This window comes from Apium graveolens, chromosome 7 (genome assembly GCF_009905375.1).
Source record: "Apium graveolens cultivar Ventura chromosome 7, ASM990537v1, whole genome shotgun sequence".
Lineage (NCBI taxonomy): Eukaryota > Viridiplantae > Streptophyta > Magnoliopsida > Apiales > Apiaceae > Apium > Apium graveolens.
The window spans coordinates 202,330,733-202,346,534 of record NC_133653.1 but is presented as its reverse complement, the minus strand read 5'-3'; the positions used below and the strand labels follow the sequence as shown (position 1 = coordinate 202,346,534).

The window sequence follows — 15,802 nt, the reverse complement described above, 5'->3', positions numbered from 1 at the left end:
TCGATATACGTTCTTCTTGCAGCTTTTATGGACATGCCAAATTGTCCTAAACTTACTACCATTTTTCTTCTTCCCTCCACTCCTGATGATAATAGCTAATTTTGTCATTCATTCATCATATCTAATCATTTAGCAACTAATGTTATATCTTTTGCGGAAAGATTAGAGCAACTTAATCAATTTCAGTAATAGCATACTATACATGCAATTGCTGAGAAATTAAACATAAGTATTATAGCAATTGCAAAAGAAGAAAACAGAGTATCGTATAGTCACATTTGTTCGAACATCAGTGTTACAGAATGGTACATGAATGAGTTTTTTCTACATACAAGGTTATATAACAACAAACTTCAAATGAAACCAGAAGATGGCCACACCAATGCCACCAACCTGCTTTCACTCCTACAAGACTGTCCGAAGTCATTTTTGTGTGTCGTGTGATGTTTATGTTCCAACATGTTGCTTCCCATTCCAACAAGAACTCAAGAAGCAATATTATCCAAACATGAGTCTAAACAACATGAAGGAAATTAAATTTATGATGACACTTGGCTGAGTCTTACGGTTTCCAAGCAGCAGGTGGTGGGGGCGCAACAGGAAACATTGGCGGAACTGCAGAAAACATGGTGTTCTTGTCGATCTGTGTAGTTTTACCACCTGATAATGCCACAAGGGCTGCGACTAAGCCAGCATTGCCTGCTATTGTTGGCTCTGTGTAATTATAGTTACTACGTTTGTCGTGGAAGCCGTCATGCTTGTCAGGACCAGCAACCATAGCCCCAACAAGAATATTAGGATTTGCCTTCTTGCTATCTCTCCACTTCCAGCCTCCTTTACAGTTGTACTTGACCTTGTTTTTAGGAATGGATGCACCTCTATGGTGGACTTGTTTCGGGTAGTGATTGCCAAATCCAACCAGATAACTCATCTTTCTAGGATTTTTTCCAAGAATGTAGTCGATCTGCCAAAACCATGATAAAAAATCTAACTATTTTTACAATTATTTCAACACAATATTTAGAAGTATTCTGGGAAAAAAAAATGCCAAATGCCAGCCTCCGAAGTTAAATTTGGAGCAAAACTCTCACATACCTGAGTCTCAGCAAATTCACGGAGTATATCAGTTGAGTAAAAATTTGGTCCACAGTACCATCCAGGTGTATCAGCCGCATCAAGATAGTCACTAAACAGAGTAGCCAAAAAAGCAGCATTGACGACATATTGAAGAGGCTGTGGCCTTCCATGATTTAACTGAATCAGGCCACCTGCAAGGTTGCCCCCAAGAAACATTGGGCGTCATTTTATGTTGTACTTGGATTTAGGAACACTAGGTGCAGTATATATATAACATTAGAAACTAATATCGGTTAGTGAAGTCACTGTACCTTTTGTTCTGTTGAAGCTCGTAAAAAATGGAAGGAAAGAACACATGTATATGCTGGTCTGATTATGAAATGTCTTTAGAGCTTCTTCATAAGGATAACCAGGGCTCAAGAACAATCTCATACGTGTTAAAAGAACCTGCGAGCAAGCGAAAACATTACATCAGTTATTGCTAAATAGTAGTATCTGCAAAAACAATGATCTGAAATCTGCGGCAGAAAGATCTGACATGCTTTGCATTATGTACAGGTTCGTCGGTCATTAAATTTCATGTCATACATATTAATAACTTTGGCAACAAGATAATATTACCATCTCATAAAATACCTAATAACACACACGCACACATAACACCCTCCCATCATAAACCAACTGAATAACTCCCTGGTGAAAAAAAAGGTAGATGGAAGGCGATAACAGAGAAGGCATGAGATTCAAACAGCACAATTTTTTTTAATAATGTAGTTAGGAAGATACGCACATGCTTTTTCAACTTAATGTACAGATTAGATATGTAAAGGAAAACTGACAAGAATTAGAAATAATAACTGACAGAAAATTAAGATACATCGAATCAGTCAAGTAGTTCTTGAAAACTGATAAACTACTGTAATCAACAACTAAGACGCAATTTTTCAAAAAAAAACAACTAGATGCAATTGAGCTCATCAACATGCCAATGTCTGCACAGGCTGATAACTTCACTAGATGATGTGTAAAACTAAAGGAAACTAACACTGAATATTTACACTAATTCCATATAGTTGAGCACTCTACAATGTAACATAGCTTCAGAGCACATTGTACCTTGAACTCATGCAACACTTAAGTCATTTGTGCAGTACAAGGAAGTAATTAAGCAAGATGCCATGATGGTAGATAAACTTACTTGAGCTCCTGCAAGCTTGTTATCCCAACTCAGTACACCATAATCTTGCCCTCCCCAGAAAGCTCCGGCATGTGTGGCCATTTTGATATTAGTGGCAAGGGACAGATAAGAATTATTCCCTGTAGCATAATACATCCAAGCACCTCCCCACACGAACTCATCCCAATAGCTAGTGGAGTTATAGAAACTTTCAGCCTCCGCCCCTACGCTATACCTGCCACGCTGATCTCTAGAGAATTTGAAGAGGGTTTTGGCTCCATGGACAAGTTTCTGGGAGTAAGCCTTGTTGTCCTTGAAAACAATTGATGCTGAAGCTAGAGCAGCTGCCATCTCTGCAGCAAGGTCTGAGCAACCATGACATTCAATTACAGGACGCTCGTAATCAATGTCCTCGGGACGCATCCAACAATAATGATCATTAGGAGTTGGCCCTCCAGTGGTATCCCCACTTCCCACCTGTCATCCATAAGGGAAAAAAATGAATTCCTGATAAAGATAGCAACAATTGTAGAACATCAAATTATCATGTTGGACATCTTATATAATTAGGAATATACAAATAGTCGCAACTCGCAAGCTATGTATAAAGAGGCTATTTACTAGATATAGTTTGCATCTCCCTATAGATTGTTGTTTGGTTACATCAATATTAATGGCGATGCTGGCATCAATACACTGCTGATGTAAATTGACAAAATATACATCTAATCGAACTGGAAGGTTGATTCATTAGGTGCTAAGTAAGTTTCTAAATACATAAAAAGCCTATTTATCGGTCACAAAGATAATGACCAGAAAGTTGGAAAACATTTACCTGCATCACAAGGCGATCTATTGTATCGGCAGTAGAGTTGAAAGTTTTAAGAAGATAGTCAGTTCCCCACTTAATGAGATCTTTAATATGGTTAAGCTCTCCTGCAGCTTCATATTTTGCACTGTACTCGATCACGCTCCAGCTCAACATGGTCATGGCGAAAGATTGAGGATAATTGAATTTGATTGCATCACCGGCATCGTAATAACCACCAACCAAATTTTTGCTTATAGATGAAGGATCAGACTTCCCATCGTTCAATGCAGAGTTTCCCCTCCAAGAAACATTATTGTGCTTAGGAAGTTTTCCAGCTATAAAAATCCAGCTCTAAGATTAGAATATTTGACTACAACAGTTAAGAGCGAAATACTAAAGAAGGAACAGTGTTGCATTTAATTCAACGTGCATTTCTGAAGTGCTGGCTTGAAAAGAGAATTGTCTTACATGAAAATATTCCTACAATAGCTTGAATATAGTAACAAATGATCTCAAATGAACTTCAACTTCATAGTACTATATAAGTCACTAATTATGAATTAACCGGATTAAACTTTTCATCTCCAATTGCGGAAACTGATTTTCAAATTAAACAAATCAAAATTAAAGAAGTTTCCAACCAAAAGGGAAATAGCTTTATAATAATTGATTAACTTGACATCCCCATCTTACATCAGCTTAATCTCATTTACCACAAGAACACCAGACAATTTAATCCGATTCCATTTAATAATTAAGTTGATGGTATTTAGGTCAGCAGACTTACACTTATTTTCCATTTTGGATCGAGATATACCTGAATTTTCTATTTATGATCAGATTTTGACCCCGGTTGTCCTATACAAATTTGATCTATATATTTCCTCTGTCTTATTCAAACTCATCTTGCAAACATAAACTAAGCATTTCATAACAAACAAAAACAACTTCTTCAAAAACACCGTCACTTACATTTCTGTGCATTAAAGAACATAAGCGCTTTCCGCAACGCAAGCGTGTAATTATCCGGTGGAGGAGGACGATGATGATGCTTAGGCAAAGTCTTAACAAGCAAAGCAATAAAACCAGCAATAAAACCAGCAGCTAAAATGATCCCAACAGTCCACACAAAAATCTTTTTACTAACAATTATACACCCAAGATCCACATATTTCTTCTTCTTTTGCTCATGTGGGCCCAACAACCAGCTCTGTTGAGTCTCATCTAAGGGTCTAGACAAAGCTGCTCTATCAAGGTCTTGTAAATTCCGGCTCCGATCATCGTCGGTGCCGGAATCTGCAATTTCAAGAGCACCACCCCATGGATCTCTGCCATACATTTTATCAAACAGTTGGTGTGTGTGCAAGTGTGTGAAATCAGAACCCACTTAGCAGCTGATGTGAAAATGAAAAAAGATAGGTGGAATGTAGGTTTTGAAGGATTTTAAGATGGCCCAGAAGTGTGGATCTGAGAAAAGGTGTGATCTTGAGGGTAAAGATTTAGTGTGTGTTTGTGTGTGTGGAGGAGGAAGCTTTAATATAAAGGCAATAATGCAAGTATCATGTAAGCAAGCAGGCAGCAGCTGTATGGTGGACTTTGGCTGTGTTTGTGCTGTTAAGTCTGGTGTGCTCATTTTTCCTAATCTTTTAAAAAAATCTTTAATATTTTTTTATTGTTGTTTTTTGTCTATATGATGATTGAACACTTGAGAATTTTGGTAATGACACTGACCCCTGACCTGTCAAATTCTAGATATCTAATCTAAACCCTTTTCTTTGTATTTTCTACTGCAAAAGTCTAGATTTTTACTGCTAGACAAAAACCTAAAATCGACATACTATCCTCGATCAAAGCTAATTCTAGTTAACTGATTTGGCAATAATGGTGAGGAGGTGAGCATTGCATGCAAATTGATTTCTTCTTTTTACTACATCACAGCATGTTCCATTTCTTCATGTTTGCATACCCATAAATGGGTATCCAAAGCATCAAAAATGTTAAAATAACTGAAATTTTGGAATTTTGTTAACCAAATATGCATATAATGTTATCTGTAGAGTGCAAAATCACTTATAAACATAGACGTACGATGTTATTTGTAAAATGTAAAGTAGTTGTACACGTGAATGTACGGATTTAGGTAATAGATTACGGTGGTGAAATATTGTGTTAATATTTTTCGGGAACCGTAATTAATCGATTTACATGATATTAATTATCATAAACAATAATAAATACAGACTCCGACTCGATCACATGATCATGTCATCATAGTTAGGGAATTATTTGTATATAATCTGTTACAGAGTCATCAATATTTAGAATTAACACTCAAACTCAGGTTTAAAAAATGTGGATAGAACGTTAGAATAGGTAGAAAATTTGATCAACCCTCCCTATGCTCATGCTCGTGTCGTGAGTTGCAAAACATCAAGCTTGCTACATGTTGATTTTCAACATTCTATATTAAATTTGGTACTACCTCCGTCCCATAGGATTGTATATATTTACTGTTTTTATGTATTTCGAGACTTCTATAAATTTTAGTTTCATAATATTTTTTTTAATTTTTTTAATAAAAATTTAAATATAAAAATTTTATTCATGATAAAAAAAATTTAAAAATATTATGAAATTATAATTTAAAAAAATATTAAAAAACGTGTTAAAAAATAATATATATAATTGAATGTGAGAGAAGCATACATATTTGATCGCATGTCAAAGACTACACCTAACCGTTATAACATTTAATTATTAAATGAAAGGGATATGAATTATCTTTTACTTCTCCACCGACACTTGCAAATGGTCCACATCACCGAACCAACTAGTTCTTTATTTTCATGTTCTTATTATATTTTAATATTATGTTTTCCTGCACTTTTTTTTGACAAATATGATTTATAACCTTACAAATGAGTATCTGTTCTTATAAATCTCGGGTTGAGCGAGGATCGAACCCAGTACTTGAGACGACAGAGGATAAACTCTTAACCACTTGATCTATCCATAAAGAAATAATTGTCTTGTTGATACCAAGCTCTTTATACAAGTTTGAGTCATTTCTCTCCCAAGACTATTTCAAATGTACAATATTGTGACTTGTGAGTGATTTAATCATCTTATTGTTTTTTTGGTAAGCAAGCATCTTATTGTGGAGTAGCGTAAGAATAACATTTAAGCATACTATTTAAGTGACACAAAATTGCTTTAGGTCTACAGAGGTTTTTCTGCAACAGGGGATCTGTTGTTTGGAGTTTATCTATGGCCTGCTGTTTGTGCTGCAATGGAGGATATATATTGATCAGTTTCACCTGAAAAATGTTTTATCTTATCATTTCCAGATTATGGTTTCCAGAATGAACTTGTGGTGTAAGTGTTTACTGTGCCTGATTATTAGTTGCTGTACTTCAAGTCTTCAAGCTACAGTTGCAAATGGCATTTGCAATAGGTTGACAACTTTGCTGCAGAGAAAGATGCAAAATCAGTACTTGAAGAGAATTATGCGGTTGGTCGATAGTAATCGTGAATCGATTTAAGCTGATCAGTTGACTGGGAAAAAGTATATATTAGATAGCATCCTCAACACTGCCAAATTTTAATGAATTATGATGATCGTTATGCCCAAAATTTGGTACAAACGTTATTCGGGTCAAAAACGGATCAAATTAACGAAGATAAGACATTCATACTATCACAAATGTATAAACTGCCATTGATATGCAGAAATGAAGCTTAAGAAAGAAGAAACTAACAAACTTTTATTAACCAAAAATTTGAGGAGAAAGACATTACATTGTTATATTTATACTACCCTAATTGAACAATCTAGAAGCACTAACATATAAGAAGCTAGTACATAAGAAGCTAATACATAATTCTGTTATACTGAGCTGTAATTCTACTAACTAACAAACAATCTTGACTTTTCATATTATATCACAACTGACTTTGATGACCTCAGCTCATGACTTAGCTTGTGAAGCCTCTGCAGTCTCTAGTTCTTTTGCTTCTGAACCTTCTATATCACTAACATCCCCCCTCAAGTTGGAGGGTTGAAAGTAATTGAAAATCCCCAACTTGGACATAAGAAAGTGCAGAGAGGTAGAAGACAATGCCTTGGTAAGAATATCTGCAGGTTGATTTGCAGAATCAACATGTGCAGTCTGAATAATGCCAAGCTGAAGTTTCTATCTAACTAGGTGACAATCTAGTTCAATATGCTTAGTGCGTTCATGGTATACTGAGTTGGAAGCAATGTATAATGCTGACTTCCTGTCACATACCAGCTTCACATGAGTAAGATTGACTAGACCAAAAGTCTGAAAAACATGAAGTAACCATGTAATCTCACAACAAGTATCTGCCATGCACCTGTATTCTGCTTCTGCAGAAGACCTGGAGATTGTGTGTTGCTTCTTACACTTCCAGGAAATCAAGGAATGACCAAGTAAGATACCATAGCCAGTTAGAGATTGTCTAGAGGTCTTACAGCCACCCCAATCAGAATCACAATATGCAGTCAAAGTGAGAGGAGTATTAGCAGCAAAGAATAAACCTTGGCCAGGAGAAGATTTTAAGTATTTGATCATTTTGAGAGCAGCCTGAAGATGAACAACTCTAGGTTTGACAATAAATTGTGATAAGACTTGAACAGAATAAGCCAAATCAGGCCCTGTGATTGTCAAATATAGCAATCTTCCCACCAAACATCTATAAGTAGCAATATCAGATGGAGACAACAATACACTAGAGTTGTTTTGTAGATCATGATTCTGATCCATAGGAACTTTTGAAGGCCTAGCACCAAGAAGGCCAGAATCCTGCAGAATGTCCAGAGTATATTTCCCTTGGTGAATATAGATACCAGTAGATGATCTAGCAATCTCAATGCCCAAAAAATACTTCAAAGGACCAAAATTCTTGACCTTAAAGGTTGTACTCATATAAGTGATAATAATCTGAATTAAAGTTTTGTCTGTACCAGTGATGAGAATATCATCCACATAAACCAATACATCAACAAAATGAGAAGATGTGTGCAAAGTGAAGAGACTGTTGTCAGCATGAGATTGAGTGAACTTATAAGATTTCAAGGTAGTAGCAAATTTTGTAAATAAGCACCTTGGAGCCTGTTTCAGGCCATAAATTGACTTGATTAATTTGCAGACCAAATTTGATGGATCAGAAAATTGATTTGTCTGATATAAAGAAGATAGATGAAAGTATCTAGGAGGCAACTTCATGTACACTTTCTCATGAAGATCACCATGAAGGAAGGCATTTGTGACATCCAGCTGAGATATAGACCAATTTTGAGCTGCTGCCAAAGCAATTAGTAATCTGGCAGTAGTCATTTTAGCTACAGGGGCAAAGGTCTCAAAATAATCCAGACCATAAGTTTGAGTGAAGCCTTTGGCTACAAGCCTCGCTTTAAATCTGTCAATCTGACCATCAGGAAGATATTTGACTTTAAACAACCATTTGCAGTCTACAATCAGTTGATTTGGAGGTTTCTGAACCAGTTCCCAAGTATTATTACTTTCAAGTAAGCCAATTGGCATCCTTAGAAGCTTGCTGATAAGTGTGTGGTGTAGCAATAGAAGCAGAAGCATATAAAGAGTGTTGATATGAAGGAGTGAACTTATCATAAGTCATATAGTTTGACAAAGGATAAATGGAAGTACCTTTCTGTTGAGAGACTACAGTAGAAGAGGATGGTAGAGTTGGTAATCCTGTGAAGTCCTTGTATTTAGTTGGTAACTGCTTATATCTGACAGGTCTGGAAACTACAGGAGGGACAGGAGGTGAAGATGTATGAATAAGAGTTTGAGAGGTATCTGGATTATCAGTATGGACATGAACATGAACAATGTGAATGTCTGAGAACTCATGGAAAGGAGAGGGAGTAACCATGGATGAGGGTAATTCTGATGGTGAAGAAGTGACTATAGATTGAAAAGGATATTGATTTTCAATGAAAACAACATCTCTTGAAATATAACATTTCTTAGATTGTAAACACATAACTCTGTAGCCTTTTTTTATTAAAAGGGTATCCCAGAAATACACATTTGAGAGATTTTGGTGCAAATTTATCAGGTTTGTCATAAAGATTGGAAATATAGCAAAGACAACCAAATTTTTTAATGAGAGAATAATCAGGTGATTTATGAAATAGAACTTCATAGGGAGACTTGTAGTTTAAGACATATGTGGGCAAAATATTGATAAGATGTGTAGCAGTAAGCACACAATCTCCCCATAAATGAATTGGGAGATTGGATTGAAATCTCAATGCTCTTGCAATATTGAGTAGATGTTGATGTTTTCTCTCAGTAGTGCCATTCTGTTGAGGTGTGTGAGAATATGTAAATTGTTGAGCAATACCAAGTTTAAGAAGATGATTTTGAAGATCTTGGTTTACAAATTATGAGCCATTATCAGTGAAAGAGATATATCCTAAGTCGAATCATGTATAAGGATTTATGAATAACTTTTATGTATTCTATTTTGATTTCATTGATATTAATAAAAAGTTTATTTTGTTTTTATTGCGGGCTCTATCTATTTAAATGTTTAAATAAGATATACCATAGTTTAGAGTAAAACTTTTTATGGATTGTGATGAGATCATAATAATGAGACCTAAAAGATGATAACTCTAAACTTAAATAGTTCCTGGTCGTAGGATTACTAACTGGTAATTAATAATCCGCAAAGATCGGTACATACTATGCTTGCTTCATTATGAAGGATGTCTGTTCTCATAGACATTTGTGTGGTGACACTATAGCTAGTATGTAGGTGCTTATTATAGAATAAGTTCACTGAACATGACTCACACAGCTGAACAACTGATGGAGTTCACTCACGTGTCAGCAGTTGTTCACATAGTGATAGTTGTACAAGTATCCTTAGACTTGAGGTCATCATAGTCATCTTGTGTACGCTGAACTATGCTTTGGTTTAGTTCTTAGTCTCAAGGGACAATTATAAGGGCTCTACTGGGTATAGGAATTTGTACACGAAGATAGTGTATGATCAATAAAGGATCTACCCCTTCCAGTGTAGGAAGAGAATGTTCAATGTTGATCCACTTATGTTAGTTCAGGAATCTCTGGCCAGAGTGAATGAAATTAGAAAGGAGTTTCTAATTTACATAAAATAGAACTAATCATAGCGAATGGGAAAGCAAGTGATTAAATAAGATAGGCTTGACACAAGTTCCATGTCTTGTATTTAATCGTGACATTGCAGGGTAGAATGAATTAATTGTACGGTAACTACTCACTGAATATGTTCTTGGTATTCTAAGCAGTAAATTCGTATTATCCGGATAGTCGCGATATGCTGAGAAGTATCCCTCACGATGTAGAATAAATATGATTAATTAATTAATCATATTTAATGAATTAGAGAATTTATATAAATAATGATAAAATAGTTTTATTATTATTTATTTCTACTACCGGCTTAATATTGAACCTACAGGGTCACACCATAAAAGAGAATGATTTAATGGTGGAGGAATTAATTAATAATGGCTGATAATTATTTATTTATGAAATAAATAATTAATTGGCAAATTTAATAATTGACTAAATGAGATTTAATTGATTATAAATTAATTAAGAAAAGGTTCTTAATATTATTAATTAAGAATTTAATTTTTGGAAATTAAATCAAGTGAGAGAATTATTTCTAAAGAGTTTAGAAAAAGGATTAATAATTAAAAAGTGTTTTAATTATTTGTGAGAATAATAAAGGGTTAATAATAATAATATTTTATGGGAAAATTTTCAGCTGAAAATTTGCTTATAAATATGCTATTATAAACCCTATTTTTGCTTCAACCAAAAAGATTTACAAAACCCTAATTCTCTCCATCTCCTCCTCCTTCATTACATCGTTTTCTTGGTGGATACCGGTGGAGTGCTTCACACTTGAGGAGCAGCTGCTAAGGATCTCCGTTCATCGTTCTTGGATCGCTATTAAAGACCTCCATCTTTTCATTAACGTAAAGCTTCTTAAGGTAAACATACTGAACTACGAATTAAATATTATTTTTCGCATGGATCCTGCGGAGGGTTTCGTTTTTTTAAGATTAAATTTACGTTTTCGCTGCGTTTATGTGTTAAAAACCCTTCAATGGCATCAGAGCTACTTGCAAAAAGTTTTTAATTTGTTTATGTGTTTAACTGTTTTCGATATATGAGCATGTACGTGATTCACCATGATTTGATGTTGATATAATATGCTTATATATGTATGGTTTTGAATATATAATATTCATGTGAGTTGTATAATCATAAGATAATTATGTAATCTGTATATATACTGATATATACATGATTTATGTTTGTTCTAATTATGAGAATCATATTAGATACGGATTCTGAATTGGCTGCGGCAGATTTGCTGAAATCTGGGTCTGGTGTCCGATTTACGCAAACGAATACCCTACTCCATAGGTAAACGAGCGTCTGAACAAAACTGATAGCTAAAGCTATCAACGACTCATCGACTCATCTGTAAGGCGTTTGACGTCGTTTACTGCCCGTAAACAGTGATTCTTATTTTTCTGATTTGATTCTGATTTTTCTGATTTTTGTCATATTTTCTTTTTATGATTAGATCATGGATAATATGATATGTTAAGATCATATTATGTGTTTTAACATGCTTTTATGTGTTGTATGAGCATGGTGGATGGTTATGGCCTTTCGACCTTAGTGTAATGGTTTTACTTTTGGTTTTAAATACGACTTGCATGTCGTCAATCTTTGTAATCATAAATCTCGAATGTAACTCGAGTTATTCTTGTAAGTTCATTAGATTACTTTTACTTTCAATCATGTAATGTAATTGAAGACTCAAGAAGGCTATCCAATGGAGGTGATACAAAGAAGAAGACGTGGCATACAAGAAGTCTAAACAAAGAAGAAGACTTATGTAATAAGTAGTTGTATTTATTTCCATCACCATATTAGATTGACCTTGATCTTTATCATGAGCTTGATAAAGATCACATAGGATGGGGCCATAACCAAACATATTTACTTTATTGCACTTTACATTTACTTGTTTATTTAATTTTATATATGAGATATATGCCTATGTTTACCATGCGATGATAGATTTAGGTGAACTTAAATCAATATAAGGCGTGCTCTAGAAAATCTAGAATAGGAATCGTTTCTTGCCATAACAATAAATATTATGAATACGATCATGAGATTCTTGTGTTTATGAAACACGTAATTGAATATAAATTTTCAATATTGAGAGAAAGGATGATTCTGTCAACAACATATTTTTATATATAAGAAAGGGTTATTAAGTGACGCCTCTTAACAATGTTCCACCCGATCTGGGAATCATCTGATTATCGATTATTGATTTGAAATATTTAATTTAATAGGAAGAATCTCTTTATAATATGATTATGATTGTAACGTAATATAATCCCTCTAAAATTAAATAATATCAAGTAGTAATTGGCCAATGACACAACGGGCTTGTGTCGGTCATAGTCTTCCAACATGGTAGAAAGTGGTTCTTATTTTTAAATCATTGTCGTTTCGTGCTACAGCCGAGGGCTTTGATTTCGAAATAAGAAATACTTGTCTATTACATAGAGATGTGTACATTGAATTAGAATCTAAAGGTCGATACGTGCTACAGCCGTGGGCCGTTAGAGACTGATTCAATTGTACGAAATGTTGGGTTAGACTTGACTTAGAATATTGAGTTTGTCGTGCCACAGCCGTGACTCAATTATTCAAGAGGCTAAAGTTATATTAGGGAATAACATAAGATGTAATTGACAAGAGTTTTCTGCCTATTGAACATCACATGACGTTTCGTGCCACAGCCGAGGTTGTGTGATGGAATGTAGGATCCCTATTCCCACTAGCATTATGAATTTTTAATTTTCACTTAAGGGGTTGAATAAATTAGATAAACTAGTGGGAGACACTTATGAATAAAGACCCGATTCATATAGTGTTTTGAAATGAAATTGAATATTTGCTAAGTGTTGTTATGTGTTTATCATTTACAGATTTACTATATTCGTCATGTCTTCTGCACTATCACTCTGAAGCATACTAGATGCTCACAAGTTGACTGGTCCTAATTTAGCTGTTTGTTTTCACTGTAACAAGTTGGGGCACTGGAAGAGGAACTACAAGGTTTACCTTGCAGAATTGAAGAAGAAGAAGGGTAGTAAGACTACCGCTTCTGATTCAGGCATGTTTATGATTGAAGTTAATATGTCACTAGGTCAAATTTCTACTTGGGTATTAGATACCGCATGTGGTTCTCATATTTGCAATTCATTGCAAGCACTAAAGGGAAGTAGGACTCTTGAAAAAGATGAGGTGATTCTTCGTATGGGCAATGGAGCAAGGGTTGCGGCCATATCTGTAGGATCATTTAGTTTACATATGCCTACGGGCAAGACTATTATTCTGAATAATTGTTATTACGTTCCCTCTATTGTGAGGAATATTGTTTCTATCCCTATGTTGGATTTGGATGGTTTTTCATTTATTATTAAGAATAATGAATGTTCTATCCTTAGAGATAATGTTCTTTATGGACGTGGTATTATAAATAATGGTCTGTATGTATGTGACGTAGAGCATGATTTACTTCAGATTGAACAAACTAATAAAAGAAAACGAGATGATGAAAATCTGACCTATTTATGGCACTGTAGGCTAGGTCATATTAGTGAAAATAGACTGCGGACATTGCATAAGGAAGGGTTACTTGACCCCTTTGATTTTGAATCATATCCTACATGCGAGTCTTGTCTATTAGGTAAAATGAACAAATCTCCATTTAGTGGACATGGAGAGAGGGCTGCAAATTTGCTATGATTGGTACACACAGATGTATGTGGACCAATGTCTACGCAAGCCATGGGTGGATTTTCGTACTTCATTACTTTCATAGATGATAGATCTAGATTCAGATATGTGTATTTGATGAAACACAAGTCTAAAGCCTTTGAAAAGTTCAAAGAATATAAACATGAAGTGGAGAAACAAACCAAACACATTATTATAACTCTTCGATCAGATCGAGGTGGTGAATACTTGAATGGAGAGTTTCTAGATTATCTCAAAGAAAATGGTATAGTCTCCTAGTGAACTCCTCCATATACTCCACAGTTGAATGGGGTATCTGAAAGAAGAAATCAAACTTTGTTAGACATGGTTCGGTCCATGATGAGCTATGCGAATCTTCCAGTATTCCTATGGGGTTATGCATTGGAAACCTCAACATATTTACTGAATAAGGTGCCTTCCAAATCTGTTCCTCAAACACCATATGAGATATGGAAAGAAAGGAAACCGAGTCTTAAACACGTTAAGATTTGGGGATGTCCAGCTTATGTCAAGAAAGTTGACCCAGATAAGCTGGAATCTCTATCCGTAAAATATAATTTTGTGAGATATCCTAAAGAGACTTTGGGGTATTACTTTTACACCGATCATCGGGTGTTTGTCTCCAGACATGCTACCTTCTTGGAAAAGGAGTTTATCCTTGAAGGAAACAGTGGGAGCAAAATTGAACTTGATGAAGTTCAAGAAGCACAAACTACTACGAATCAAGTGGAAACACCTGTTCAGACTGAACAACCTTCTGTGGAACAGCCCATTCGTATGACAGGGAGAGTGTCTCGCCAACCTGAGAGGTATTATGGCCTTGTCATTGAGAATGACAATAAGTTGTCAATCATTGATGATGACAACCCTGTGACCTATAATGAGGCTATGAGTAGTGTTGACTCAGAGAAATGGTATAGTGCCATGAAATCTGAAATGGAATCTATGTATACCAACCAAGTATGGACTATGGTTGAGGCGCCTGAAGGTGTTAAGCCTATTAGGTGCAAGTGAGTATACAAAAGAAAGATTGGAGCAGATGGCCAGGTGGAGACCTATAAGGCCAGGCTCGTGGCAAAAGGATTCAAACAAAGGCAAGGGATTGACTTTGATGAAACTTTTTCGCCTGTAGCCCTGTTAAAATCAATTCGGATTTTGCTTGTGATTGCTGCTTACTACGACTATGAGATCTGGTAAATGGACGTGAAAACGGCCTTCCTCAATGGGGAACTTGAGGAGGAAGTGTATATGACACAGCCAGAGGGTTTTCTTTCCAAGGGAAATGAACACCTAGTGTGTAAGCTGCTGCGAACCACATATGGTTTAAGGCAAGCTTCTCGTAGATGGAACATCCATTTTGATGAGACAAACAAAGAGTTTGGTTTTATCAAAAATATAGATGAACCATGTGTCTACAAGAAGGTTAGTGGGAGCGCGGTAACATTTCTTGTATTATATGTGGATGCCATACTTCTTATAGGAAATGATATACCGATGCTACAATCAGTCAAAGTATGGCTATCAAAGAACTTCACCATGAAGGACTTGGGAGAAGCATCCTACATTCTCGGTATGAAGATCTATAGAGATAGATCTAGAAGAATGATAGGTCTTACCCAGGGTACATACATCCAGAAAGTGCTTAAAAGGTTTAGCATGGAAAACTCCAAAAGATGTCTCATACCGATGAGCCATGGAGTGTCCCTTTCCGGAAAAAATGTCTCCTAAGACACCTGAGGAAAGGGAGCGTATGAGTAAGATTCCTTATGCTTCAGCAATAGGATCTATCATATACGTGATATTGTGTACAAGGCCTGATGTTGCTTATTCAAT

General features: G+C 35.4%; 1 protein-coding gene across 1 annotated transcript; it reads right to left on the bottom strand.

The window, feature by feature from the left end:
• Nucleotides 1-212: 212 nt before the first annotated feature.
• On the bottom strand, nucleotides 213-4,688 carry LOC141675009 (endoglucanase 25-like). The gene is made up of 6 exons (XM_074481715.1): nucleotides 4,038-4,688; nucleotides 3,090-3,400; nucleotides 2,276-2,731; nucleotides 1,389-1,524; nucleotides 1,096-1,268; nucleotides 213-964 (listed from the first exon to the last, which is right to left on the bottom strand). The coding sequence occupies exons 1-6, from the start codon at nucleotides 4,402-4,404 to the stop codon at nucleotides 563-565; spliced, it is 1,845 nt and encodes a 614-aa protein (XP_074337816.1). The 5' UTR covers nucleotides 4,405-4,688; the 3' UTR covers nucleotides 213-562.
• Nucleotides 4,689-15,802: the final 11,114 nt, after the last annotated feature.

Bases quoted from the DNA above. Each gene is read 5' to 3' on its own strand.
- LOC141675009 (XM_074481715.1), bottom strand. From the start codon at position 4,404: ATGTATGGCAGAGATCCATGGGGTGGTGCTCTTGAAATTGCAGATTCC. The intron at 1,269-1,388 runs GTACAGTGACTT...GCAACCTTGCAG, and splicing joins GAGCTTCAACAGAACAAAAG to GTGGCCTGATTCAGTTAAAT. The intron at 965-1,095 runs GTATGTGAGAGT...TGGTTTTGGCAG, and splicing joins GTGAATTTGCTGAGACTCAG to ATCGACTACATTCTTGGAAA.